Genomic DNA, 27,296 nt, shown 5'->3' with positions numbered 1-27,296 from the left:
CAGGTTCTTTCTGATGAAATTACGGGCTGTAATTATGTCCATGTTGTGTAATTATATATTTAGATTAGGGTTGGGCTGTTGCCAGCTTTAGTTAACAAGTTACAATTAGTTTCAACCTTTCAAAGTGGTGCTTTGTGCTGGGTCTGTCATCTCTTGCCAATTACAGCTGGAGTTAACAGATCTGCAAGGTGCTTTTGAAAGGGGAAAGAAAACGCCCAACCCACCTGAAGTTTGACAGGTTAACCTGGTGCTTGTGGTATAAAGCTTTATTTTTTTCATCTGTCCTCAGATAACACCACACAAATTATGTATCATAGTACCAGGAGGCTGCTAAACACCAAAAGAAAAGTGAGACACAGCTTTGGTGGCTTTTGGTGCCTCTCAGCCTTTCCCTGCTGCGTGCATCATCTGAGACAAGCTTTGTCATTTTTGTAGGGCTCCAACACTTTCCAAGTGAAGCCTAGTGTTAGTAACAACAGCAGCACAAGCACAGGGGCACGTTCCCCAAAGCTGGATGATGTTTGTTTCCATTACTGGAAGCTCTTGCCATAGTCCCTGTCCTTCTGTTCTTGCATGTGTGTAGGACAACACAACTGTGGCCCTGGTCCTGGGGCCCATCCCAGAGCTCAGCCCAGCTGTGGGCAAAGGGAGGGCACCTGTGCTGTCTGCACTGACCTCTGAGGGTGCCAGTGCTCGTGCAGGAGCACCTGAGACCCCAGGCAGGGATAAGATCTGAGGTGGAGGCCTGTGGCTGGCTTACTAATGAAGCAAAGCTCCTTTGGGGGAGCAGCATCCCTGCTGGATGGGTACCAGCTCCCTGTTCCAGACTGGTTCCCCATGGGAATGTACATGAAGACAGACAATGGATCATATGAGCACTGGTCTATGAATTTTAATTTGAAAAGACATTTATAAAATGTTTATTTATAAAATTCGAAATAAATAAGGTACAAGTGTAAAAACAAGGTGCTATGAAAGCTTTTCCTTTCTTTTTTTTAAGGAATTACAGCTGGTTCTATGTGTCTTGGGAAGACCTGAAAAGGAAACTGTTAACATATAACACCAGCAGATCATTAACTTTGACTTAACAACAAAAAAAAGCACTAATGAAGCAGTAGCTGACTGTAGCAATGCAGATTTAAATCTAATTAAACAAGCAGACTGTTTAAACTACAGCCCTTACACTTGACTCAAAAGTAAAGAAGTCTCATAGGAACACAAGTAAGCAATTATAAAACTGCCAAAAAATGGCTAAACTAGGATTTTCCAGGTGCTAAGCAGCATTAGCTGACAACTAATGAGCAACTAACTGGGAAAGAAAGGAGCAATCCTCAGCACAGGATTATTTTCTTTAAAAGGGGGTGGTTTTGTCATATTGGGTGACAACACATGGCTCAGTATAGTTGGGGTGTTTATAGAAGGATCCAGCATGTGGCAGGGAAAGGATTCTGGAATGATTCTGGTGATGGGGCAGGGCTCCAGCTGCGCTGGACTGCTTGGAGAGCTCTTGCAGAGCCACCCTGAGTCCTGGCCCCACCGTGTGTGAGAGGGTCATGAGCTTGTACCCACCATCACAGCAGCCCAAATACAGAGGTTGTCAGCAGCCACATGTTGTGACTGTGCGGGGAAGGTCCTGAGCAAGGGACAGGGTGGCCCAGCATAGCACCCATCCCTGGTGTGCTGGGCTCACCAGGCCAGGAAAGCCACCACCTCATCTCAGCCCGTCCCTACTGTCGGCTCCGGCAGCAAATGGCAATGGCCACAGCTGTGCTGCTGCCAGGGACACCAACTGCCACGCAGGTATTGTCCAGGGCGTAGGCTCCCATGGTGCTGGGGCTCTGGGAATGAGCACTGCAGCCTGTCAGTGTCCAGCTGTCATCACAGGACACCATCACCTAACAGGGAGAAGAAGTCATGCTCCACAGGTCACCAAAGGAGCAGGGGCCTGCCCATTCCTGGTGATCTTCAGGACTCAGGGTGGTCTGACTGGTGTCATCCAGCTGGGTGGGTTGTCCCATGGTGGGTAAATGGGGACACTGGTGAAGGCTGGGATTGGGACAGCCACAGTAAGATGCTGAAGCCAACCTGACCTGTCGTCAAGGTAGCAGAGGGATAATCAGACACCACCATAGTGGAGGGATGTTCCCCATCCCTACCTTCTCCTCGGAGCCTGGGGACATGTGCTCCTTCACCCGGCACTCGAGGCTGGCAGCGGGGCAGCACAAGGCATGTGCCATCACCTCCATCCTGCTGGCACAGTGGCTGGGCCCACTCCCTGGCCCCGCAATGGGTCTGCCACCATCACTCAGCCCCATGGTGGGAGAGTGGAAACTGCACCCTGCCAGGGGGATAGGAACTGTCAGTGTGGGGCAGCCACAGCAGCATCCCAGTGCACACTCCAAGGGATGAGCCCTGAGCTTTCCCACCTCCGTGCACACAGCACATGTATCCCTTCTCTTCACCCCAGCATTCACACCCACTTTTACCCCCACAACCCAGAATTTTTCTGGAAGAAAAACCCTTGGCCATCAGGCTCTGTATCCCATCATTCATAGAATCATAGAATCATAGAATCATAGAATCGATTGGGTTGGAAAAGACCTCCAAGATCATTGAGTCCAACCCTTGGTCCAACTCTAGTTCATTTACTAGATCATGGCACCCAGCGCCACGTCCAATCTGCATTTAAAGATCTCTAGGGATGGTGAATCCACCACCTCTCCGGGCAGCCCATTCCAATGCCTGATTACTCTCTCTGTAAAAAATTTTTTTCTGATATCCAACTTAAATTTCCCCTGGCAGAGCTTAAGCTTAAGTAATTCAGGCATTACCGGTCAGCACGTGGTCCCAGGAGGAGCAGTTGGCCCCCTCGGCCACTGAGGAGCTGGTGTTGATCCAGCACTTGGCCCTGGGCCATGTGCAGCACCGGGCAATGGCGTAGACTTCCTGGCCCTGGAAAGCGCTGTGGGCCACGCAGTGCTTCTGCCCATCCTTGTCCTGCAGCCAGGGCAGCACGGTGTCATTAGGGTGCTTGGGGGCCTGAGGACACCCCTTTGAGCCTGTGGGGCATCCTGGTGGCAGTACTTCTGCCTCCACACACTCTGCTCACCTCCATGTGCTCCCCCAGCCGCCTGCCACTGCGTGAGAAACTGGAGCAGCTGAGCATCTCCTCAGTGCTGGCACAGCGACTCACAGCCACGGTGTGCCGGGTGAGCCCCGAGCGTGGTGACCACACCGAGCGGCAGTACAGCTGCTCCTCTGCAGTGGTGGTGTCAGCAGCAGGGTGGATACCCACAGTGACACCCACAGATCACCTAGCACCCACAGCGTGGATTGGGCTCTGTCTTCCCCTACCTCTCCACACCAACAGCTGCACCCAGGCTCAGTATCCCCAGCACAGCTCAGAAAGGGACATGCCCTGCTGACACACTGTGCTTTCATCTCAGCATTTCTTTCTGGATAAGGACAGAGCTCTGTCAGGCACCCAGCAGGCAGCAAGGTCTTTACCTGCACTCAGCTGGGTGGGCAGCCCAGCCACACTGTTGGGTGTCTGGAGACGCTGCTCCTCTGGGAACCACGTCATGTCCATGACATCCTTGGTGGAGAAATGCAGGAGGCGTTGCCGAAGCTCAGCAAGGCTCAGCTGGGGCTCGTCACTGAACAGCATGGCAGCAAGGCCTACAAGAGCCCAGGGGGCTGCACTGAGAACCAGGGGACCCAAAGCCACCTACACATGACTTCCCTAAGCAACACAACCCCAGAGAGACAGGAGAAGGCATCCCTGCAGCCCATCGCCCACACACATAGGATGCAGGAGTTCTGTGCAGGCTGCAGCACACAAATAAGACAAACATGCCAAACCCATAGCATCATGTCACTCAAAAATGTCCCTAGCTAAGGCATCCCTGATGCCATCTGCCCGCAAGGAAATGTGCCCAGCACCAGCCCTTCCTGCTCCCCAGAGCCTAACTTGCCTGCCACGTGTGCAGCGGCCTGTGAGGTCCCACTCTGTGCTGTGAAGCACGTGCTGCAGTCGCTGGAGGCACCGATGATGTCATCCCCTGGGGCAAACAGGTCCACACAGCGGCCAAAGTTGGTGCCCAGGATGCCGATGGAGGTGGGTTGGTCCTCGCTGTTGGTGGCACCAACTGTGATGACCTGCCAGGGCAGTGACAGAGGGGAGCAGGGGCGGGATGGGATGCGCAGCCCCAGCCCACTAGGCTGACCTGATGCGAGAGATGAGGTGGCACCATGTCCCCTGCGTGTCCCCAAGCCTTAGGGGACCCCCACAGCCCATACCTCCGGCTCAGACGCAGGTGAGTAGAGACAGGCATCATCCCTGTAGTTGCCAGCAGCTGCAACCATCACCACCCCATCCTGAGCCATGCGCCGACAGCCAGCGTTGAGTGCGTGGCTGTGGGCACCAGTGAAGGGCAGTACCACCACCAGCGGCACATAGGGCTGAGCCTCCAGCGTTGTCTTGATGAACTCCAGGGCTGGGAGGGACAAGGCACTATCACAGGAGGGCTCCAGAAGGGAGCATGCTCCTCTCCAGGGTGTGGGGTCACTCACCCTTGAGGGCCCCAGTGATGGTGCCCTTCCCCTGGCAGTTCAGCACTCGGAGGCTGTGCACTTTGGTGCCCTTGGCCACACCGGCGTCATGCCCACTCAGCACCCCGGCCACGTGGGTCCCATGGCTGTCACACTTGCTGGTCTGGTGCAGGCATTGCAGTTTCATGCCCCAGTCCATTGCATCTAAGCAAGTTTGCAATCCCACAGCATCCTCCCCACTCCATCCCACCTCGATTTCCTCTTGCAACAACACTGACATGCACCTGTGCCCCTCCAGACTGTTTTCCCCAAAAAGGAGCCCTGCCCTGTTCAGCCACAGCTCCAAATAGACCACACTGAGGGCTCCAACATCCCCAGGACCACAACTCCTGCTGTTGCATGTCTTGCCAAGCATTTTGCCCCAAGCCAAGTGTCTCCTTTTTCCTGGGAAGTCTCACAAGCCCAGCCAAGGTTTGGTGGATGCAGGGTGATGCTCTTGCCAGGATGCAGCATGTGGCATCTCAGGACTTACCTGTCTGTGGAAGTGGGTGCTGTCCTCCTCAGGGACACTCTCGAAGCCAGTCACAAGCACCCTGCCCTCAATCTCCCGGTGGGTGCTCTGCACGCTGGTGTCCAGCAGATAAATCTCCACGTGCTCACCTTTATCTGCCAGGGATGCAGCCAGGGGGAAAGGCAACCACCACCGTAGTCAGACCAGGCTATCTGGGATGCTCCCAAAATACAGTTCCAGACCCGCAGCACCATGGGGCAGGGGGATCTCCCCATCCCTCAAGATCAGGAGAGGGAATGGAGTCAGTGACCCTTCCCCAAGCCCCTGTGGTCACTTCCTCACTCCCCAGTGCTTACTGGGAGGGCTGTAGGCGCCTGAGCTGGGCTGTGGTGGCACTATCCTGCCCAGGTTCCAGGGAATGCTCTGGGCAAACACATAGGCATCCTCCTCGATGTACTTCACATGCGGCATCTTCAGCGCCTGTGGGGAAGAGACACAGTGCCCAGTATGATGGCGAAGCTCCTGTCCCCCCATGCGGCTGGGGCTCCCACCCCCACGACCCTGTCCTCTGCCCCACATACCACGTCCAAGACGTCACTGCTCATCCTCACCAGGAAGGCGGGCAGCAGGTGGAAGACGTGCAGCAGCTCGGTCAGGTGTCCCCGCCGAGCCACCCGGGCCTGGAGCCGCCGCGCCGTGCCCCGTACCTCGGCCTCGCTGCTGCCCGCCCGCAGCATCACCACGTAGCGCCCAAGCAGCCGCCACGACGCCTGCGGGGACACGAGCACCGCGCTGGGGCTTGAGGGACAGGCACACACACAGACGCGTGGCTGCCCCCCCACTCCACGCTGCTCACCTTGGCGGCGCGATGAAAGGCGGCGGGTCTCCGCGGGGCGGCCCCGACGGCGGCTGCTCCCTCCTCGGCTGCCCCCGGCGACAGCTCCAGCTCCTCAGCCCGCGCCAGCACCAGCGCCAACGCCAGTACCAGCGCCAGCGCCCGCGGCGACATCTCGCACCCGCGCCCCGACGGGCAGCGCCCGGGGGCGCAGAGACCGCGCCGGGGCGACCGCGCCGGGGGAACCGCGCCGAAGGAACCCGCTGCGCGACCGCCGAGGGGTCGGAGCGGGGCCGGGGGGCCGATGCGGAGGCGGGGGGCTGGAGCGGGGCCGAGGGGTCGGTGCGCTCCCATGGAGCGCAGGAGCCGGAGCGCACCAGCGGCCGCCGCGGCTCTGCCCGTCGCGGCGGGGGCTCAGCGTGGCGGGGCGGGGATCACGCCACGGCCGCCGGCCCCTTTGGCCCACCCGGGCGCATTAACCATTAACGGGGACGCGGGAAGGGGCGCGGGGCGGTGGGTCACGGCGCAGGGTCTCTGGGAGAGGCGGGGGGGCCGCTGCTCACCCCGAGTCCCGGCGCATCCCTGGGGGCTCTGGCGAGCAAAGCGCAGCCGCTCAAGGACTGATTTCAGAAAGGTCTGAACGCTTTAATGTGCCTCCTACTGCCTCACTCCAGGGATAAATTCCCATGAAAGCCTCTAATCCTGTTTGGGCATTTTTTACAGAGTCGTCACACATCGCAAATGTCCTTTTTGCGGGATGCGGTCGGTGCTTTCCCGTGGTTTTCCCGGGAGCTTCCCACCTCTGCCCTCCCACAGCAGCGGCCTCTCACACTGCCCCACATTCCTGGTGACCTTTGGCGAACACCGTCTCTTCTTCCAGCTTTTCAGGGAAATAGGGATCTTTTTTTTTATTGGTTATTTATAAGCTTCTCAGAGCTTATCTGTTTATATGAATGCACGTGTTTCATATGGATGTGTGTGTTTCATATGGTTGTATGTTTTGTATGGACATGTTTTATATCGATGTACATGTTTTATAATTGTGTGTATGGTTTGTATGGACATATAAGTTTTATATGGATGTGTATGGTTTATATAGACCTGTATGTTTTATAATGATGTGCATGGGTTATACAGATGTCTATGTTTAATATGGATGTGTATAGTTTATATGGATATGTTTTATATGGGTGTGTATGGTTTGTATGGACATATATGTTTTATATGGATAAGTATGTTTTATATGGATGTGTACTGTTTATATGAACTGATCTATGCTGATTTTTTAATGAGACTTTAAGTGGGTGCCTTCACCCTGGTTGGGGTAACTGGGGGGGACACCAGACTCCACTTGTCACCCACTTTCTGCCATGGTGAACTGACACTGGAAGAGTCAGTGTCCAGGACACTGATCACGGGGAGAAGTCTCACTCCTAATTTTTGGCTTAGCTTCAGCAGTGCGGCAAAGTCCCACAATGCGCCACTGGTGCCTCAGGACATTGTCAGGGCAACTGAGCACCAAGGGACCCCATCTCCAGGGTGACAGGCTGCTTCTCCCTGCAGTCGCTCCCTTCTTTTTTGCACAGGGGACAAGCTGTGTCCCAGGGAAGCATGGAAGGAGCCCAAAGAGGAGGGGGTGGCAAAGGCCTCCCAGCCCCACGCACACCTGCACGTGCTGAGGAGCCCAGGGAGGGCTTGGCATGAACACCCATCCCCAGAACTGGACTGGGAGCATGAGAGATGCCCAGCTCTGGAGCTCACTCCCAGAGTGGATATCTGCAGAAAGATATTTTATTTCATCAAAAAAATATTCAGAAATAGCCTAAAACTTGTAACTTGTAGAGAAGAGACCTGATTCCTGTGCTGGCACCCAGAGCATCTTCCAGCAGCAATTCCTGCTCCTGCTGAGAGCAGCGGGAGCACTGGCTGTGTCTGTGTAAAGGGGGGAGTTCCTGTTGAGGGCGGGAGGAAGGAGAGAGCAGAGAAGGCATCAGAGGAAACCTCAACAAGGGGCAAGGACCTCTAAATCTCTGTTGCACTCCGTAGGGCTCCCGGCGTTGCGAGTCCCGCATGGCGTTGGCAAGGAAAAAGAAAGCACTATCTACACCATTGGTTTTGGCACAAATCTGGGATCGGGATTTTTTTTATACCCCAGTGACTCAAAACCGTAAAGTCTAAGGGGTTTTTTGCACCAGCCGGGAATCGAACCCGGGTCGCAAGAATGGGAATCTTGCATGATACCACTACACCACTGGTGCGCTGATGTCATTTTTTTCCGCGGGCCCCAAAGGGGATGAACACGACTCCGTTCCCACGTTGGTGCGTGGGCAGAAGCGCCAGTCACTTCCTCTTCTTCATCGGCTTCCCGAAGTCCCTGCGGGTGGGTGACACGCGTGGGCGGCGGACAGGGGGTACTCCCCCCGCAGAAGCCGTGCCGGACCCGGGGCTGCGCACAGCGCTTAATGCCATGCAGGAATGTCCCGATTCCCACAATGTTTAACCTCTGCCGACTCAGGAGTTGAGTCCTTCAGATCAAGGATGCTGTGCCGGGTTGGAGGGGACCCACATCCATCTGTGCAAAGGGTTCCGTGGAAGGGAGGCAGGGTCCCCCTCCCCTGCCCCTACCTGAAGAAATGTTTTTTGAAAAAGTGTTTTTCATCAAAAGTAACAATGAGTGCCAGGACATGAGATAAAACACCTCTCCTGCGATGAAAGGGTGAGAGGGCTGGGGATGTTCAGCCCAGAGAAGAGGAGGCTCCGAGAAGACCTTGGAACCTACAGGAGAGCTGGAGAGAGATTTCTGACAAGGGCAGGTAGTGACAGGACAAGAGGGAATGGCTTTAAACTGAAAGTGGACAGGTTTATACTAGATATTAGGAAGAAATTCTTCACTGTTGGGGGGAAGCCCTCGCACAGGTCGCCCAGAGAAACTGTGGTTGCCCCATCCCTGAGATCATTCAAGGCCAGGCTGGACAGGGCTTGGAGCAACATGGTCTAGTGGAAGGTGTCCCTGCCTATGGCAGAGGGGTTGGAACTGGTTGGTCTTTAAGGGTCCCTCTCAACCCAAACTATTTTATTCTCCTAGAGGCTTCTAGAGATGAAAGTTTTCAGGTCTCTACCAGGCTGCCACACTCCATAGCAGACAATGACAGAGTGACATCCTGCCCCAGGCACCCTCTGAAACTCAGTGTCCCCACAACCACCACACTCCCCCGCAGCAGGAAGGACAGGCAGGAGTCAAGTACGTGCAACCAAATTGTTAATGCTTCCTCCCAGACAGCTGCTCGCAATCCTGTGACAATGTTTAGCCAACACTGGAGCCTCCATTCCCCACCCTCCTGTTGCCCGTAAACACCCTAAGTGCGTAGGTGCTCCCTGCCCTTCTCCCTTGCTGCTTTGGTGACTCCACAGTGAGCGATAGGTGCAGCAACACCAGGAGGGGTATCACAGGGGTGTGAAGCCCCAGACAGAGCCACCTCTTGCACACCCTCACTGTACTAGCAAAGCACACCCTGGTCAGCAAGGGAGCAGAGAGAGCATCCTTCCAGACCTCTCATGTTTCATCCTCCTTGAGCGCTGGAGAACAGTTTTCCCCCTACTTTTGGGCTTGGGGAGTTGGAACTAGATGATCTTCAAGCTCCCTTCCAACTCAAACTGTTCTATGATTCTATGCAATTTGCAGAAGAGCTGCTGTGCCAGTAGACATGTGCTCCAAGTCTCCTGAGACCATGCCAGGCATAGTCAGCATCCAGCCCAGCTTTCCCAAAACAGAGCAAGGGACTCTCAGCATTCTCACACCATTGGTGCTGCTGGTGCTTTGATTTAAACCCATTTGCCCTGGGTAGACTCAGCCATGCAGATCCCCACAGTCTTGAGAAGATGAAGGTCAGGCAGTCATGGCCCTCGCCAGCACTGCCATCATGGTACACACAGGCTGTTGGGAGCTGCTGTGTTACCCCTGTCGTGGTGATAAACCAGACTTAGATCCATCAACATGGTTTGAAACAAATACTTATTATTCAGAAAGACTTTGGGGATGGTGAGTGCCAGCGTTCAAACCCACCCACAGCACTGTGGCTGTTGACATTGAGCCAGTGAAGATGCCCAAAGCCATCACCTCAAGAGCCATCACCAAGGTTTTGGCTCAGCTGAGTCCTCCTTCCTCAGCTCCCAAGGGCACTGGAAGCTGGTCCTCCTGAAGGAGATAAGGGACAGCACAGTCTGTCGCCTCCATCACTCCTCTCTCAACCTGGAGACATGAAGGCTGCCTGCAGCAGTAGTCTCAGGATCTAATTTTAGTTTTAGGGGAGCTTGGGTAAGTGGAAAAAAGACTTTCAGGACATCTCTGCCTCATAAAGCCCACCAGAGGTGAGCACATCTTTACCTACCTAAACCTGATGCTCTTCCAAGCAGCGAAGCCAATTCTTTCCCTTCCCAAGCACAGTATTTATCCCAGATCCTGCCCAGCCCAGCTTCTCTTTGCCCATCTAAAGGCCTCCAGCAAGGGGGACCTTGTTCCATATGCTCTGGAATTCAGGAGGTGGCAGTCCCCACCTCATGTTTTGAGGGAATGACAGCCTCCAGAGAGGCTGGGTGTGTCCAAGGGATGCAGATGCCTGGGGGCCCTTCCATGCTGCAGGTGCTGCACTTTCGGGAATGTCTGCTTTCCTCCAGGCTGTGATGTTTGTGTCCCCTCCATGGGTTGAGTCCCTACCAAGTGCCCATTTCCTCCGGAAAATCAGTTTTCAGGCTCAAAAAGGCAGTCACTGTCCTTGAGCAGAGCATCTGGCTCCTCTTGGAGCCCATAATAAAGGTCATCCTCCCCAGCACGTTTGCAGGGGGATCCGGAGTGCTTTCCCCACACTGGGGAGCTGGTAGAGGTGCAGCCAGAGCAGACAGCAGAGGGCAGGGTCCGGCTCTGTGGTGTGGGAGTGCCAGGCACGGAGCCCTCCAGCGATGGAGTGTCCATCTCCTCCAGGAGAGATGCCAGCGGTGCATCCTCTGGGGCCAGACGAGGTGGGCTGTGGGGACAGGGAGGGCTGATGAGCAGCATGGGAGTTACACCAAACACAGCTGTGCAGGAACTCAGGTTTCTGATGGAGCGTTGCTCAGCAGCATCCCAGTATCCCCAGTCCCTTTGCTGGGGGGCTGGAGCATCCTGGGAGGGCCCTACCCCAGCCCCCCCATGCCTGCCTTTAAAGGCACACCTGCCTGACAGGTTCTTTCTGCCCTTGGGACAAAGTGGTAGCTGCCCTTGCATTACCTGCATCCCAAGGGGAAAGCAGCACACCCATCCCAGCTGTAGATGCATTTTGGCAGAAGGGGTGTTCAAGTGCTATGCCCTGAACCTGTGTGGTTAAGCTCCATCGCCTGAAAAGCCCTTTGGGACTCTCAAACCAGTACCTGGGCATAATACATGGCATCTGGTTTGAGGGTCATATACTGGGCATCTCATTTCTACCAAAGTCTGACCAGGAACTTGGGGTTATTCTGGTGAGGGATGCTATTTATATTGATAAAAAGAAATAAAAGCAAAATTCAAATTAAAACCAAAGCCCTTCCAGATTTCCTCCTGGTAAATAATTTGATACAGAGACTCACTATGGGTTGACATCATCTGGGATCCAGAGGGTCTGGGGATCTGGGAACTCAGTGCTGTGTGAGCAGCAAAGACCCCTCTGCCTCCTCTCTCTCCCCTGGGAGGACCTGGCCCAACCCCGCCCCCATTTTCACCCCTCATCCCACCAGTGCCACTCTGACCCTGAGGACATCACATACCAGCTGCCTGCTGCTGTTTCCAGACAAGGTGCCAGGTCTTGTGGGGGGTCTCCAGCACCCCCCAGCTCCCGGTGGACCTCTGCTTTGGCCTGCACGGCTGACTGGGAGCAGCTGCGGGATCTGGGCTGTGTTGTGGGTGGGAGTGGGGCCAAGCCCACTGCCTGCCTCTGGATCTGCTCATAGGATGGCAGACTCTTCTCATAGGTGCTGGTGGCCTCTTTGTCAGGGCAGGGGGCAATCAAGCTGTGGGCAAAGGAATAAACAGGGTGTTGAGCAGGACCTGGACCCCGTGGAGATGCTTAGGCACGTACATGCAGAGCTCCATCATCTGAGGGACTGGCTTTAGAGCCCACCAAAGCCACATCACTGCCCACACCAGCACTGGAGCCAATGGGTCCTTAAAGGGGATATCCACAGGAACACAGCTGGATGCTTTGCATCCCCCAGCATCACTCAGACTCCAGCCCTAGGCAGAGCTCAGACAGCTCTTGCCTGCTCCACCCTGCCTTCTGCTTAGTATTTTGTGCTGCAATCACTGCAGTTGTCCCCAGTCTCAAACACTGCGCTCAGACCCAGGACACACACATAACCCTGTGCATAGATTCTGGGACCCACCAGATGTCCTTCTGTGGCAGCACCGTGGATTTGTGGTCCAGGAACCGCTCAGCCTCAGGGTCCACAGGGATGAATGTTATCTGGGGGGAAAAAGAAGGCAGAGTCCAGGGGCTGTGCTGGGCACCCTTGACCCTCTTTAGTGGTAAAAGGGCCAGAGTGTCCCTTCAGCTGAGTTTTAGGGTCTTTTCCTACCACATTTGGATGTCTTGCTTAGAAATGTCCTTTGGGGGGAAAATCAATAAGGGATTAATGAATCCAGCACGGCCTCTCTCTCAGAGTCTTTTTCACAGTGGAGTCACACATGGCCCCAAGCCCAGAGGGAGTCCCAGGGCCCACAGGGGAGGTCAGTGTTCAGGGAAAACACTGAAGGTGCCCCATCCTTGAGCCCTGAGCATAGCAGCAAAGCCATATCTCCCTCCTCATGGGGCTGACCTTGGCTTTGGGGAGTGCTGGGGTCAGCTTTACCCCCATCCCAGGAAACACAGCCAGTTTCAGAAGTCCGAGCTAGTCCCCGGCTCCTGAGGTGACCGCCCCACATTTTGGAGGGCAACCAAACTGTTGACAGGCCATCCAACAGCACCCAAATCAGTGTTACAGCTGCCCTCTCCCTGGAAAAAAACCTTTTCTACCAGACCCGTTTCCCAGGGCAGGGACGCATGGCTGCCTTTGTGCTGGCACTGCCCTCTGACAAGGAGACCGGCAGATGAGAGCTGGGCTCAGGGGACCCAGAACCCTCTGACATCCATGGCCATGACAGTACCTCTTGGAGGTCCTAAGAGTCTACCAAGCCCCCAAGCCAGAGTGAAGGGGGAGAGATGAATACAAGTTTATTTCCTTGGCATTGTTCCATGCTGCCTGCTTGCAAGAGAAGCCTCAGTCTCAGGGGGCAAGGGGGTTCAGCAGTACAGAGATACAAGAGACAGTCTGCATTCTGCACATATCAGCAGGCCACGAGCCTCCCAAACCAACAATTCCCCCTCCAGATCATTCCAGCTGGCTCCCCAGCATCTGCTGCTAGCCCACCCCATGGGTGGGGAAGTTGAGACATGATTTGAGGTTACACATCCACAGCAGCTGAAGCCCCCAAACCCCTGAGAGCACTCAGCAGCAGAATGGATCCTACCTTTGGGTAGCACTGGCACATGCTCCAGGTGATGCCCACGGCTATAAGCAGGACACCCAGGACACAGAAGGTGATGTAGATGTGGGGCTTTTCCACACTCATGATGAAAATCCCCGTCATCACCAGGAAGAAACCCAAGATGATGAACCCATAACGGAAGGTCTTCTCCTCTGCCATGGGCTTTGGGTGAGAGAAGCAGGGAGGAGGGACACCAGGGAGCCCGTTTACCTGCCGCTGCTGCCCAGTGAGCACACCTGCAGGGTAAGGCAAGGAGTGGTTTCTCTTTCCGGAGGCTGCCAGGAGCTGAGGATCAGCTGCACACTGAGCCTAGTCCTGCCCAGGGCTGAGCCAGCCAGTTTTTAATGGGTTTGTAATGAATGCAAACACTGACCTGCCGTTCACACTCCATGAAGCAGCCCGGCACGTGTCCGGATAACCTTCCCTGCGGACACCCCATGCCTGGGGAAGGGACAGCGAGGGAGAGGGGGGCATGGCATCAGAGATGGGGACCTGGAAAGTGGCTGATCCTGTCGGGATTTTCCCAGCCCTGGGCAGTGAAGCTGAACTTGGCCATAAACCAGAGCTGGCAGAGCCCCAACTAAGGGGAATATCAGGGTGCAGCACATTCCCAAGGGTTGCGGGACGGCAACAGGGCAAGAGGGAGGGCTCCAAGGTCTTTCTGGAGGCCAGTGGGTTTGGAACATCATCTGCTTCACTCTGTCTGAGTGCTAGGGCTGCCTTTTTGGGCAGCAAGTGGGTGGAGAAGTGGGGACTAAAGTCAAGGAAGAATGGAACAGAGTTCGTCCACCCAGGGACAGTGAGGGCAGAATATCCTTGTGCCCTGTGTTTGCTTAAGTTGAAGCTGGGGTGTTAAAAGGTGTCCCCTTCCCAAAACACATCCAAAAGCTAGACAGTGTCAGTGGCTTTAATCAGCCTTCATTTTATTCCCTGGTTTTCTAGCCCATATGGGACCACATACACCTGGCTTATGACAAATAATTCTACAATAAACGCTGCGTTATACATGGCTATGGCTCCAAAGCCCCTCTGCAGGTCTGCAAGGAAGCCAGGGCAGCCTGTTGTTCTCATGGGATGGAGGAACCAGCAGCAGCCCCCACAGCCGCTGGCCTTTCCTCTGGGCAAGGCTGCAAACCCGTTTGTGGTGGGTGGAGACAGGGCTGTGTGCTCAGGATGGCTCTTTATAGGATGCTGCCTGAAATGCCAAGTGCACTTGGATGCCCTGAGTACATGCACAAGCCACTGAGCATCTCTACACTACATGAAGTGAGGCGTGGGAAGCCAATACATGGGGAAACAAGGTGGAAAGGATGGAGATAGAGCTGGAAGGGGCACTGCAAAGGCAGATGAGCAAATGGGGCAGCACAGAGCTGGGTTTTCTCTGGCCAGATTCCTTGTTCTTTGTTGCAGTTTCTATTATGGAGTGGGCAGCCCCTGGCCTGACAGGAGCTCCCAAGGGTGGGTCAAAGCAGGGAATGCAAAGCATCTGCAACCAACAGTGGTTTTATTAAAAATACGAAAGCTTTGAAACATGCCAGTTACTCACAATGTTCTGAACACATCACCCACAGGACTCAATCCCAACAGCCCTGGACCAATAGCTCAGAAAGCCAGTCTGACCCTTTCTCCTCCTTGCCCACCCTCCTCTCATGCTATAAAGGGAAGGGGCACAGTTTAAAGTTGAGGGAATGGGCAGCTACCCACAGAGTCTCAGCCCCTGCTGCCCCCAGCTCAGACCCCTTGGATGCTGATGTTTTCATAGCTGGGGGGAGGCGTTGCCTGTGGCTCCTCGGGGGGTAGGGTCTCCAGCCAGGACGGGCTGGGGCGGAACAAAGCACTGTCAGAGGAGCTGCGCCGGCGGCTGCCCTGCCAGCCCTCATCCTCCTCCAGGTAGTGGTACAGGGGTGGTGTGAGCTCCTCCTTCCTCCTCGGGGGCTGGACATAAGCTGGGACACCGTGGGCAGGTCTGCAGGTCAGGGCTTCTTCATAGGTGGGGATGGTGCTGGAATCCCAGGTGCTGCAAGGGCAGAAGAAAAGCAGAAGCACACACTGTCAACCAGAGCATCCCAGCATCCAACTGGAGCACCTCACCACCCAATAACTGAACCACCCCAACAGTTGTCAATTGCAGCAACCCTGTGCCCTGTCCATGAGAGCCATTCCAGTGTCCCATGAACTGGAGCATCCCAACACCCCATCAATCCCACCCAAGCATGATGCACAGATGTGCTGGGGAGAGCACATGGGCGAGTTTTGCATACCCAAGGTCAAGGGATGACCAAGGTGGGCAACCATGCAGGAGGAAGGTCATAGTCCATCAAATCTTGCAAAAAGATCCTATGGGCAGAAGAGCATCCTCATCACCTCCTAATCCCAAATTCACCCCTGAAGCACAAAGGCTGCCAGCAGCTGAGGGAGTAGTTTGGCACAAGCATCTGGGCATCTGTCCATCCCGGTTCAATGCAGTCAGATCCCACTCTTGTGCCCACCAGAGCCCTCCATGCACTGGCCAAGCCTGGTGTTCCTTCCAGCAGTGCTTTGTGAGCAAACACAGCTTGTGTACAGGGAAAACCTCCAGACAACCTTTGTCCAGTGCATGGTGCTGCTTGGCACTCTATGGAATGGTGCAGCCCAAAGCTTGGGAGGCTGTGAAAGCAACTCATCGCTGCAGATGAAACCCAGCACGGTGTGCTGTGGAGGTGGTGGGCATCAGAGAACACAGCTGGTCCAAAAGAAAAGCTGCAATGCTCCACAGGGATGCCTCCATCCTGAACTTGGCAGCGCCCTGTCCCAGACAGATCGCTCTGGGCTTCTGCGCTGGGGTTTTTGCCAAACAGCCTCAGCTTGCACAGGGATGCTGCCTTGGAAATGTGGAGAGGGGCATTTATCCCAGAACAGCATGCTTTGCTGGGGATGGAGGAGCTGCCACAGCACCAACAATGCCAGGGCACTCTTTCCCATCCAGTGTGGGAGTTGGGAGCTCAGGGAGAGGGATATTCTCCATGGGGCACAGCAAAGCTCTCCACAGGAGGCAGAACCTCTCCCCAGAGTACCCAGACTGGATCACAGTCTCACAGATATTCAGATGGGCACCGAAACCCCTGGGGAACCAGGAACGTGCCTCCCACTCCAACCGAAGTTTTATGGTTTAATGTTCTTAAGAGTTTCTTTTAGTGTTGCTTTTCCCCAGAGCCCGATTTATGCTGGAGCCAAGATCTTTGCTGTGACCCCATAAAACAGCACTGGGAAGGACCGGCTGGCTCCATTTCTACTGCAGTCTCTGAAAAAAAAAACTCCTTTTGATCAAAACATTTTAAATCAAGAAGTGGGAATAAAGCTCAGGCTCACACTGGAAGATTTTAGGGACCCAAAAAGCAGCAGTGGTGTTCAGGGTGAGGGGTCTTTCTACACCTCAAAATGGGCTTCATAGAAGGATTCCTTAGCAACACTCTTGCTGCCATTCCAAGGATTATTTTCCTTATTTTTTTCTTTTGACTCCCTTTTAACACAGATTTTCCTTCCACTAAAGATGGCATAAACACCCTCACCCTTAGAGCACTGCAGACCTGAAAGAATAGGGCAGGATTCAACAGCTGGGTGACCTCCCTACCCCCAAATCCAAAACTTCTGCCAGAAAATCAACGCAGTCTTCTGCTTAATGGCTCTGCTAAGGAGATGCTGCCTTGCTCCGTGATGGCCCTGCAGGGCAAGGAGAGCTGGATGCAGCCAAGCCAGCCATGGGCACAGCCAGCATGGGCACGGGGGGGCCATCAGGGAGGGGAGTGTGGGGGTTCAGGTTGACACTACTGAGCAAGAGCATCTGCTTAAGGAGCAGGAGAAGAACACAGACCAGGCTCTGAGCAGTGGATGGGAGTGCAGACGTGTTGCTGCTCATGTGAGCTCAACAGCAAGCAAGTCTGGGTGCAGGCTCAGGCACATGGGACAGCCAAGTCAACCATCCACCCACCCAAGCACCACACATGGCACCCACCTGCAGTTCCACTTCTCCAGAGGCTCCGCGGTGAAATACTGCAGGTCCCTGGGGAAATGGTACTGGTAGCGGCGGGAGACCACCCTGGTATTGGCTTTCACAGACCAGAGGAGGCCAAAGAGGAGGAGGATGCCACCGATGCCACAGCAGAAGAAGCTGACGGAGCGAAGCAGGGCACTGGAGGAGTTGGAGCTGGGAACTGCCTCGGCTTCCCGGGGAGGCAGGAGGCGAGTCCCACTGCTGGCCGTCGAGCCGACCTCCCCGTCACTCCACCAGGCAAAGCACAGCGTCCCCGTTACCAGCAGCACGGCCCCAGTGATGGTCAGGCCATAGCGGAAAGAGGCAGCTGCCATCCTTCAGAAGGATGTTTTAGGAGAGGAGAAGAGTGAGACAAGGCATGAGAGAGTCCGCATCCTGCAAGACAAGAAGGGGCTGGGTTTGAACAGGACAAGGTCATGGAAGACCTGCCAGAGGAGAAAATGACTGAGCTAGGACCTGCCCAGGGGGTGCAGCCTCTTGAGCTACTTATTATTGACCATCAGAAAGGGCATTTCTACCATCTCATCTGCCCTTGGGCAGAGCAAAGTCAATGCAGTTTGAACAAATAACCTTCCCAACAGCCTTGTAAAAACATTCTTGTTTTCAAGAAACAACATGGCACTCCCACGGAGGGAGGATGGAAACCCCAACCAGGGTAGCTCTGTGGGCTTTCATAGCTCTCGTCTTTGAGTTTTATTCCAGACTTCCTCCCAGTCTCAGTGGAACACCAGCTGTGTTTCTGATCAAAGCATGGCTTATGGAAGAGATTAGGGTCAGCTCCAGTGCACACCTTCTCAATTCCCTATCAAGATCAATCCTACAGGTGCCATCACCACCTTCACTCTCCCTATCACAGTGGTTTCTTCCTGCCGGTCTCATCTAAATGTCATATGCAGAGAACAACCATGCTTCCTTGGTGCTGGAAAATTTAGGGAGGGGAACCTGGTATCTGATCTCTGTGAGGCTCTCACTCCCCATTGCTTTTTCCAGCAAACAATGAGCATCTGCTCCCTGGACTTGGGCACTCAGCCCCCTAACAACCAATTAACCAGGGAGGCATAGAGGTCCCACCACATTCCCTCCAACAGTGGGGACTCAGATTGTACTCTGAGATTTGGAAGTGCTGAGCCAGAGCTAGACAGGGAGCAGAAGTCCAGCATGGACTTGGAGTGATCAAGGTCAGGTGGAATCATATTATTTCAAGCCATTATTTATCAGATGGGCCCACTAAATGGAAAGTCAAATTACTTTGTAGTGAAAGAAACACTATCTGATCTAATCTACGTTTAATGAAGGAATTGGATGAGAAGTGGGATTTAGAAAGCCTGCAGGAAAGCAGCACATTCCAGCTCTTGTTGCAGGGTCATGAGCTCAAATTGCCACCCAGGCAGCTGCAGTCACCTATGGGGAAGGAGGTCACGTTCCTGGGCTGAGGGAAGGCAGAGCTTTCCCCCATAACAGTGGGACATGTTTGGATGCTCCCTCCTGAAGAGCAGGGGCTTGACTGAGCTGAGACAAAGAAGGGATTGTTGGAGATGGTGTTAGATGTTTTTAGGAATCAGGATCCCCAGTCCATCAATGAACACAAGCAGCACACAACAGAAGAGCAGGACTCACATTGCCTTGCAGCAAGAAATGCTCAGGGGAGTGCAAGGACCCCACCAGCCTGTGAATGCAGCTCCTTTGAAGAGCAATGCATTTTCATGGAAAAAATTCAGCCATTATTCAGGGGGAAAAACCATGACCCAAAAAACCCTACAATCCAACTGTCTGGAAATGTCAGGTCACTCCAAACTGAAAGCCTGGATTGAACCAGCACCAAGAGTTGTAATGCTCAGCTCCTGCAGTCAACACTCTACTCATTTTGGGGTCAGACTGGTGAGTTTGGGAGATGCCATGAATTCCCTGTTGAGGTTTGGGAGATGCTGTGATTCCCCTGCCTGGGCACTGGGAATTTTGCAGCCTTCAGCACTGTGCACATCTGGGAGTGCTGGCAGCAAGGGGGAGGCAGAGGGAAGGCGGAGAGCCTCTGGAAGGTGACGGATTGACAGCTCAAGAGAATAAACTCTTCTCTCTTGACAAAACTAGCACAGCTCGGGGAGCAATGCTGAAATCTTCTCCAGCCTACCCGCACGTGCTCCCGCAGCGCGTGTGCGGGGGCAGCTCCTCCACACTGGGTGACACTGCCATTGCTGTGTGACATTGCCATCACATCATCCCCTTGCCAGACCCCCTCTCGGGCTGCCACATCTCTCCTGAGCATCTCTAAAAGACCCAAGATGTTTTTTCACCAACTGCTGGAAGAAGAGTCCGAAGGAGCAGGGGCAGGGAGTAAAGTGCAAGGCCAGGGCAGGACCTGAGTCCCTGCTCCCCAAGCCTCTCCTGGCTCCACTCCCAGGGCACTCAGCATCCCACACAGCAGGTCTCCCGGTGAGCATTCCAGCATAAGTTTCCACAGAGGGACTGTCCCCCCAAGGACAGCAACTGTCAGCTCCCCAACACCCATCTCCACCCACTGAGCCAACCTGACATTATGTTCTGCCCTGTCTTCTCCTTTGACCTGCTCTGAAATAGTTTTCCGGGGCATAGATTTGCATGTTGCATGTACAAACAGATATGAATGTTGATAGTTTACATAGTTTCTGTGAGATGCTGAGAATAGCAGCCCCCATATAAAGTTATGCAGATGGTGATTCATAGGGTCTACTAAGCATTACTCAGAAAAACGCTCTTTTCCAACAACATGAGAAAAGAAAAGAGTTTTGAACCTCTCCCACCACTATTGAGCAGAAATTCACCTCCACACCCGTCCCTCCACAGCACTTACGGACAGTCCTTCCACGCGGGCTGAAGACGTTGAATCACTGGAGAGGAACGCCGGGGAGAGATGCGCCAAAGAGTGAGCATGTCATTAGGGAGATCCCTTCCTGCCTTTATCCAAATTTGCTTTTTTTTTGTTATTGTTATTAGTGAGGGTTTGATTTCCATCCAAAGCAAAGTAACGGTGATGCTTTGGAAGACCAAAAAGAACTCGGGTGTGCTCAGCCTCCCAAGGCAGGTTCGCACAGAGGAGAGCACATGTCTCTCCCAGCCCTGTGACCCCTGCCAGCCTTTGGGGCGATGCCTGAGCCCCACGTTCCCTCGAAGGAGGTGTCCGTCGCCAGCGGCACCCGCGAAGGTCTCTCCCCGCTGCAGCCGATGGCCCCACCGCCTCTCCCCTCTGGCATAGCGCCCAGCCAAAAGTGCCGTCTCCCCCAAGCCCCCCGTCCCGGTGCCGTACTCACCGTCAGCCCCGCTCCGGCCGAGCGGCGGCTCCGCCGAGCGCGGCCCGCGGGGCGGGCGGGGCCGGGGGCGGGCGGGGGGCGGTGGCGGCTCGGGGCGGGCAGGGACCAGCGCTCCCTCCCGGCACGGCACGGACCGGAGCGGCAGGAGCTCCCGGCTCCCCGGAGTGCCGTCTCGTTCCCGTCCCATTCCTGTCCTGCTCCCGTCCCACTCTCGTCTCATCCCGCTCCCATCCTACTCCGTCCCGTCCCCGTTCCTCCCGCTCCCGTCCCGTCCTATCCCGTTCCATCGGGGCGCTGCGCTCCCGAGAGCTTCGGGCTGCAGAGCCCATGAGGGGTCCTCTTCCACACCCCTGCCCTGTGGAAGACGTTGTCCCTCGGGTGGGACATCACTGTCCTATGGGTGGGACACGCACACTGCAGCACAGGAGGATCTCTGCCCCAAGCTTGCTTTGTGACTCCTTTAGTTCTCCTCACCTCTTTGTCAAATGCCAGTATTGCCCCTTTTCCCCCGTTCATGGAATGGTTAGGGTTAGGAGGGATCTCTAAGGGCCATCTCGTTCAACTGCCCAGCAATGACACTTTCAACTAGATCAGGCTGCTCAGAGCCCCATCCAACCTGTCCTTGAATGTTTTCAAGAATGGAACACCCATCACCTCTCTGGGCATTGTGGAGAAAAAAAAATTTCTTATAGCTAATCTAAATCAACATTCCTTTGGTTTAAAACCATTACCCTGCAGCACTCATAAGGACACCTGGATATTACACAAGCTGAGGGTGCTCTGATCTGAGTTTCAGGATAGTTTGTATGATGGCATCTGGATTCAGGCTCAATTCCTCATCACAGAGCTGGAGGGAGATTTGATCAACAGCTGCCGTGCCGTGCTGTGCTATGGCTGTGTATCTCACAGATCCATCACTCTGCTCTTGGGCTGCAGCTGAGCATTGCTGATGGGCAAAGCCAGTTTTGTGGATACCCTGGGCTGCTGTTTCTGTGCTGCTTGCAGTTCCTCACCTCGCTGGCTCAAAATCAGCTCAGGGTTTACCCACACAGTCTGAAGGGACTGATGTAAAGCACTGTTGTGGAACTTGAATCAGCTTCATACATGCTTATAAGCCACTCAGCCCAGCTGAGAACATGTGGGTGTACAGTCCCATTTACCTGCAGACACTGTGGAGTTTTACAGATGGTAAACTGAGGCCCAAGGAGGGCTGGTTCACACAGGGCTGGCCCTGCAGCAGTTTAGGTCTCCCTCACAGAGGAATATGAGACAGGCATTCCCAAGCCCAGCACCACAGTGTGGTCTCAGCCCTAAGGCTGGATGCAGCAAGGTCCTCAAACATCAGGGTACAATCCCTGACAATAAATCACAGATGTCCTCCAAATGTGGTCTTCACTCGCCAGCAGGATGGAGTTTGGCCCCAGGATCCCAGAAATTATTATCTGGATTCTTCTGTTACAGTCATGTCATTGCTGAATGCTCATATCACCATCCATGAGTGATGTGGGCACTGTGAATCACCAGTTCCCCTCTTGAACGACAAGGAACCTTGTGCCCATTACCTGCTTAGATATTATATTTAACTGAAATTTGATTGTCAAAAAGTGCTTGAGTGCTTCTAAAGCACTTCAAGATGGTGTTTGTGCACGACTGTGCTATTCCCAGCACAGGGCTGTAGAGAGGGAGGTGGCTCTGTGCCAATACACTGGTCCTCCAGACCCATAACCATCTGCAACCTCCTGCCTCCCCAGAGATCTGGCTAGAGGCAGCCACAAACCCATGACAAATATTTCACCACAAGGTAAAGGCTGAAAGTGCTGAGTGGTGCCAGCATCTCTGTCTGTTTAGCAGCACTTTGGCCAAACTGCATTTTCCCTCTCCAAGAACTTTTTGCCTGGTGGACAAGGTGCTGCAAGACCCCACAGGGCACAGTCAAAGGCCATATCCAGAATAAAGACAGAATATCTAAGTGCAAAACAAGTAAAACATCCCATGCACGGCAAAACCGCAGTGGAGAAAACAAGGAGATGTAAAAGGCAGTTACAGCCTCTGCAAGAACAGGAACAAAGGAGGAGCAGGGAAAGAGATTGTTCCAGTAATTGCCTCCCCCAGGTAAGGATGCTGAGCCTGAGCAATGCTGCTGGCACAAAAAAGTGCTGCTTTTTGATTCCCTGTTCGCCAAATTTTGCTGCTGCAGCAAATCACATGTAAAATAGTGTATTCAATGTATAATCAGGATAAATAAGTCAGATTTTTCAACACCTCAGTGAGTGTGCATGTGTGTCTGTGTCTATGTGTGTCTGTGTGTGCATGCATGTGCACATCTGACCTGTCACGACAAGGTGGTTGACACCAAGAACACCGAGTCAAGAGTGAATTTGGATGCACCAAGTCCAGAGAAGAGGAGTCCGGGGACCCTGACAGAGCCCTTTCACCTGGGACCTGGGCCAGATTGCAGGTCTCCACCAGTTATTTGGTACACAAACCACTCTCCCTGTGCCCAGCTGCCCCCAGCAAGCTCCTCTCATCATGCCCCCAAGACAGGGTCAATAAAGAGCCACTGATGAGGCTTCATGGGACATATCTCTGCAGGCATAAGGTGCCCATGTTGTCCAGAGCCATAGAGAAGCTGTTCCCAGGGCCTTGCACATCTCCTGTTTCCCTTAACATGGAACATAGGGCACAGCAGAGGTGGGAGCAGCCATCACACTAGTAAGGGACTGCAGCACGTAGCCATGAGGATGTGCAGATGGGAAGGAGTTCCTGTATCCAGCACACACCCAGTAAAGCAAGGGAGAAACCTCCTCCTGTTTATCTTTGCCTTAATTTGCATCTTCTTAAAATGCCTAATTAGTTGTGCAAGTTGATATACTGGCTCAGGCACTCCTACCTAATCCAGTCAGCAAATCTAGGCTTTGAAAATACTTTTCCTACACCTTCACATGACGCAACATTCACCAATGTCCTTCAGCTTGTTTGGGGTTGAACCTGCAACTGGACATGGGTCTCTCTCTTGGTTCTGCTACATGGACAGACGGAGGATTTGGGACTACTCCTTTGTGCTCTCTAGCAGGAAAAGCCAAGCAATTGGATGTGAAAGGGGATCATGCCCCTTACCACAAAGTAGTGTAGGGGTTTTTGGCTGGTTCACCTAGAAGTACTCCTTCTCTATACAGCTATGCTTTTGCCCTGACACTTTATTGGCTGCAGAAGCCCTTTTTGTGTATATATATTATTATTTAGATCTAATAGCTTTTACTGGGTTTGAACTGTAACAGAAGAATAAGAGATATATAAAGTTGTTTAACATCAGTTTCTGAAGTGTTTTTTCACTATGTGCATCAGTTAGCAAGCCTCTGGACCCAAAACCTCTGGGTGTTTTAAAGCTTAAATATTTGTTTACTATCCTGATCGCAACAATGTCCCAACCAGCAGCCTGTAAAGCTGTACCACACTAAGGAACAGAACTCTGGTGTAAAATCTTGGAAAGGGACTTGGAAAGTACTGATAGCATCATCCACAGAGGGCTTTATGAACAAGCAACATTCTCAAATTCCTTCTGCTCTTCATTCGGGGCTTGTGTTAGTACAGGAGTCAGAGGTTGAGGTGACACCTCCCGTTGGGGCTGTTGTGTAGATAAATGGATATGATAAAGCCTACAGTTTCCTGTAAGGGGAATTTCTGTGTTGCAAATGGGGACAGAAAGAGCTTCCCAGGAGCTCTCCAACAAAATGTGCAAAGGATTTGAAATTCGCCTAACAAAGGGTGAGGGAAGAAAAGGGTTAAATTCTGATCCCTCAGCTCAATCAGTGAGACAAAACTTTTCCTGAGCTCTGGAGATTTTTGCCTAAGGGAAGCTCCATGTCTGAGCTTTTTTTTCAGGGAAGAGGCAGCACAGTCGTGCTAACATATGGATAACTCACCACCCAGCGTGTTTTACATGATGCAACTGCTGCAGCTCTGCTTCAGAGTGAGCTGCCATTTGGCTCAGGGTGAAGAAACATTGATTTCCAGCCCTGTAGGATCCTCAGTCAAGCCTGATGTGATGCAAGTGCATCTATCACACCTGAGTAGAGAGAGCTATGGAAGACCTGCAAACCTTGCAAATCTTTTCTTGGAAGCATGACAGCCCAGGGAGACAAGGTATGGCTGAAAGGAGGGGTTGTCATGAATTAGTGTTTTAAGATGGTTTAAAGAATCCAGGTGCTGTTCATCAATCCAAGGTGTAATGAGCATTTCTGAGATCATAGTGCAGCCTTGGGGGGGGTTCACCACTACAAGGGAGAGAACCTTTTACTAGTCCAAGGGGTATATATTGGGAAAAAAAAACCCAAACACCATTTCAGACACAAAAGTTCTTCTCCAGGTCAGAGTGTCTGAGGCAGCATCTGGTGTCTGAGGGTTACAGGTGGTGGGGAAGGTGCTGTGCACTTACCCCAGCTTAGGATGTAACTGTAGCTTAGCTTGGTTGTCTTTTCTCCTCACTGTATGGTCTCTCTTTCAAACACCAAATGTCACTCTCTTCCTTCCAGCAGCAGTGATGTTGCTTTGGATGCACTGCTGTGCCCAATAGCTTGTCTGCTTTCTTCAAAGCTCACCTACAGCAGCCTGTTTTCCCCACTAAGAGCTGTTATTTCTGCCTGCACACCTTGCCTCTCTTTAACCTGAAATATTTAAGTGTTCTTACCCAAGTTTCTAGGTAACTGGAGACAATTTTGAAACTCTGCAAGAAATGACAGCAGGTGAGTTTTGAAAACAACGGGCTGCAACTTCTCTGTAGCAGCATTGAAAGTGTCAGAGCCAGGCTGTCGGAGAATATCAACATCCGTGTCCAGTGCTGCAGGTCCCTCAGTGTCTCACATTCTGGTTAGCTCTGTAGTCTGAGGCTCTGAGGAGACCCCACTTTTTATGTTCTCCTGATTTATGCCTGAAAGAAACAGCAGTAGCAGATTTCACCTATGAAGGTGCAGGAGCAGGTTGCTCCTATCACTTCCCTTGATGTGTCAGAGAAAAACAGACCCTATACTTGGGAGAAAGAAGAGGATGTGAATGTGAGTAACAGGCATTCACAAAGATGCATGTGAAGATATAGCTGGAAGACACAACCTAAATTAGTTACCTTGAGATTGAAAAGAAAGGTCTCCATCTCCCATATGCAGATGCCTTACCATCAGCACATCAGACCGAGACAGGATTTCATAGAAAGCATCCAAAAGTAGCATCCCTGAGATACTGACGTACCATCCCTCGTGGAAAACATAGGCTTCCCTGCTCAACCTCCCTGGGAAGTCACCCAGAACCTAGAGAGCTAATCTTTCTCCCCAGAATGTATCCTGTCCTTTCCTCTGGCTACTCATCTTATTGGAAAAGGTGTAGTTTCACTTTCCTGGCACTTCTCCTGTGCCAGGGAAGTGTCAGCTCTTGTTGGCAGGTGGCCCCCTGCCTCACAGAGGGATAAAACTCTCCTCCCCCATGATTCACTGTGCCAATTCCAGCATGAGGGAGAGTTCATCCCAGCTCTATAATCTGCATTAGTCTGGATGTCAGCGGACACCTCAGTGCAATAAATGTTCAGAGCTTATTACAGGCTCTTGGCTGATACCAGAGATAATGGTAATTAATAGCTCTGGGATGACAATGTTTTATTGCTGGCTGATCTCCTAATGCTTTCCTTAAGCATTCTGTAAAAAAATTTGCCTTGCCAAGGATGGAGAGGGCAGGAAGAGAGAGAAAGCAGTTGTGTGAGTCTCCAGCTCTACAGGCAAGGCTTCAGAAGCACACCTATTGTTTAATGTAAGCTGGGCACAGGATTTCCGAATTTACCCATTCTCAGATTTGAGAGTCAAAGGGTTTCTGTCTGTATCAAAAAGCCACTGCTCCCCATAGGCATGGAGTTGCAGTCATCATATTTTGGTGCTTGCTAGAGGTACAAGAAATCTGGAGGTACTGAAATTGCTGTCTTATTTTACTAGGTATGGCTATAACCAAGTCTGCACAACTGGATTTCACAGGAATCTCTTGTATTAAAGGAAACTTCATCACCTTCCTTGCAGATAGCTTTTCCAGTCACCAATTTGCAGAGCTGAGAGGCAGTCAATTTATCCAGTCCTCAGTCTGAAATCGTGTTGTATCTCCATGGGATGATCCACACACAGGAGCACATCTTGTTGCTCTCAACAGAAAGGGGCAGAAGCCTCTTCTCAAAGCCTTCAGCTTCCTTCTGCTCCCATACACGTGGGAGTCACTTCCAAGGCACATCTGCCATCAAAAGGAGCTGAGCAACTTGGAGGGAAGAAGTACTGGCAATCAGCTTTTGACCTGATTTTATACTGAGTTTTCTAGCGAAAAAAAGGACATTTGTAGTCTATAAGCACAGCACAGAACTGTTAAATACGCCTCCATTTATCTTCAGTAAGACCAATACAGTTCCTTATTATTGGAACAATGGTATATTTTTGTCACCCTTAATTATTAACTTATCTGACTGCAAATTCTTCACTTATTAAAAGGATATTCTAGGTGACTTTAAGAGCTATACAATTCTTATATAA

General features: G+C 52.8%; 3 protein-coding genes and 1 non-coding gene across 7 annotated transcripts; all 4 read right to left on the bottom strand.

Annotated features, from left to right (window-relative positions):
• Nucleotides 1-1,727: 1,727 nt before the first annotated feature.
• Nucleotides 1,728-5,682, bottom strand: PCSK9 (proprotein convertase subtilisin/kexin type 9). The gene is made up of 11 exons (XM_071565171.1): nucleotides 5,644-5,682; nucleotides 5,419-5,542; nucleotides 5,084-5,217; nucleotides 4,573-4,714; nucleotides 4,300-4,496; nucleotides 3,975-4,158; nucleotides 3,508-3,678; nucleotides 3,110-3,258; nucleotides 2,832-2,997; nucleotides 2,157-2,338; nucleotides 1,728-1,895 (listed from the first exon to the last, which is right to left on the bottom strand). The coding sequence occupies exons 1-11, from the start codon at nucleotides 5,665-5,667 to the stop codon at nucleotides 1,728-1,730; spliced, it is 1,641 nt and encodes a 546-aa protein (XP_071421272.1). The 5' UTR covers nucleotides 5,668-5,682.
• Nucleotides 5,683-8,084: 2,402 nt separating this feature from the next.
• On the bottom strand, nucleotides 8,085-8,155 carry TRNAG-CCC (transfer RNA glycine (anticodon CCC)). Its single transcript has one exon. It is a non-coding gene; the product is annotated as a tRNA-Gly (tRNA).
• Nucleotides 8,156-9,746: 1,591 nt separating this feature from the next.
• On the bottom strand, nucleotides 9,747-13,681 carry BSND (barttin CLCNK type accessory subunit beta). The gene is made up of 4 exons (XM_071565281.1): nucleotides 13,414-13,681; nucleotides 12,291-12,370; nucleotides 11,676-11,918; nucleotides 9,747-10,918 (listed from the first exon to the last, which is right to left on the bottom strand). Exons 1-4 carry the CDS (start codon nucleotides 13,588-13,590, stop codon nucleotides 10,636-10,638), a joined length of 783 nt encoding a protein of 260 aa, XP_071421382.1. The 5' UTR covers nucleotides 13,591-13,681; the 3' UTR covers nucleotides 9,747-10,635.
• Nucleotides 13,682-14,918: 1,237 nt separating this feature from the next.
• Nucleotides 14,919-20,809, bottom strand: TMEM61 (transmembrane protein 61). 4 transcript variants are annotated; one of them, XM_071565239.1, is made up of 4 exons: nucleotides 20,746-20,795; nucleotides 20,289-20,325; nucleotides 17,423-17,836; nucleotides 14,919-15,448 (listed from the first exon to the last, which is right to left on the bottom strand). In XM_071565239.1, exons 3-4 carry the CDS (start codon nucleotides 17,773-17,775, stop codon nucleotides 15,163-15,165), a joined length of 639 nt encoding a protein of 212 aa, XP_071421340.1. In that variant the 5' UTR covers nucleotides 17,776-17,836; nucleotides 20,289-20,325; nucleotides 20,746-20,795; the 3' UTR covers nucleotides 14,919-15,162. The 4 variants fall into 4 exon arrangements, with proteins under 4 accessions (XP_071421340.1, XP_071421343.1, XP_071421344.1 ...); XM_071565242.1 differs by lacking the exon at nucleotides 20,289-20,325 and having other exon boundaries at nucleotides 20,746-20,809; XM_071565243.1 differs by lacking the exon at nucleotides 20,289-20,325 and having other exon boundaries at nucleotides 17,423-17,776; nucleotides 20,746-20,784.
• Between the last annotated feature and the right edge of the window lie 6,487 nt (nucleotides 20,810-27,296).

The sequence above is a fragment of the Pithys albifrons genome, chromosome 10 (genome assembly GCF_047495875.1).
Source record: "Pithys albifrons albifrons isolate INPA30051 chromosome 10, PitAlb_v1, whole genome shotgun sequence".
Taxonomy (NCBI): Eukaryota; Metazoa; Chordata; class Aves; order Passeriformes; family Thamnophilidae; genus Pithys; species Pithys albifrons.
The sequence above is the reverse complement of the archived record's forward strand: the minus strand, read 5'-3'. Positions and strand labels throughout refer to the sequence as shown.

Excerpts from the sequence above, each read along its gene's own strand:
- TMEM61 (XM_071565242.1), bottom strand. The coding sequence starts at position 17,775 with ATGGCAGCTGCCTCTTTCCGCTATGGCCTGACCATCACTGGGGCCGTG. Across the intron at positions 15,449-17,422 it reads CTGGAGAAGTGGAACTGCAG|CACCTGGGATTCCAGCACCA; the intron begins GTGGGTGCCATG and ends CTGCCCTTGCAG.
- BSND (XM_071565281.1), bottom strand. The coding sequence starts at position 13,590 with ATGGCAGAGGAGAAGACCTTCCGTTATGGGTTCATCATCTTGGGTTTC. Across the intron at positions 12,371-13,413 it reads TGTGCCAGTGCTACCCAAAG|ATAACATTCATCCCTGTGGA; the intron begins GTAGGATCCATT and ends TTTTCCCCCCAG. Across the intron at positions 10,919-11,675 it reads GAAACAGCAGCAGGCAGCTG|CCCACCTCGTCTGGCCCCAG; the intron begins GTATGTGATGTC and ends CTGTCCCCACAG.
- PCSK9 (XM_071565171.1), bottom strand. The coding sequence starts at position 5,667 with ATGAGCAGTGACGTCTTGGACGTG. Across the intron at positions 5,543-5,643 it reads GCAGTGACGTCTTGGACGTG|GCGCTGAAGATGCCGCATGT; the intron begins GTATGTGGGGCA and ends TCTTCCCCACAG. Across the intron at positions 2,998-3,109 it reads GGCTGGGGGAGCACATGGAG|GACAAGGATGGGCAGAAGCA; the intron begins GTGAGCAGAGTG and ends CCCTGGCTGCAG.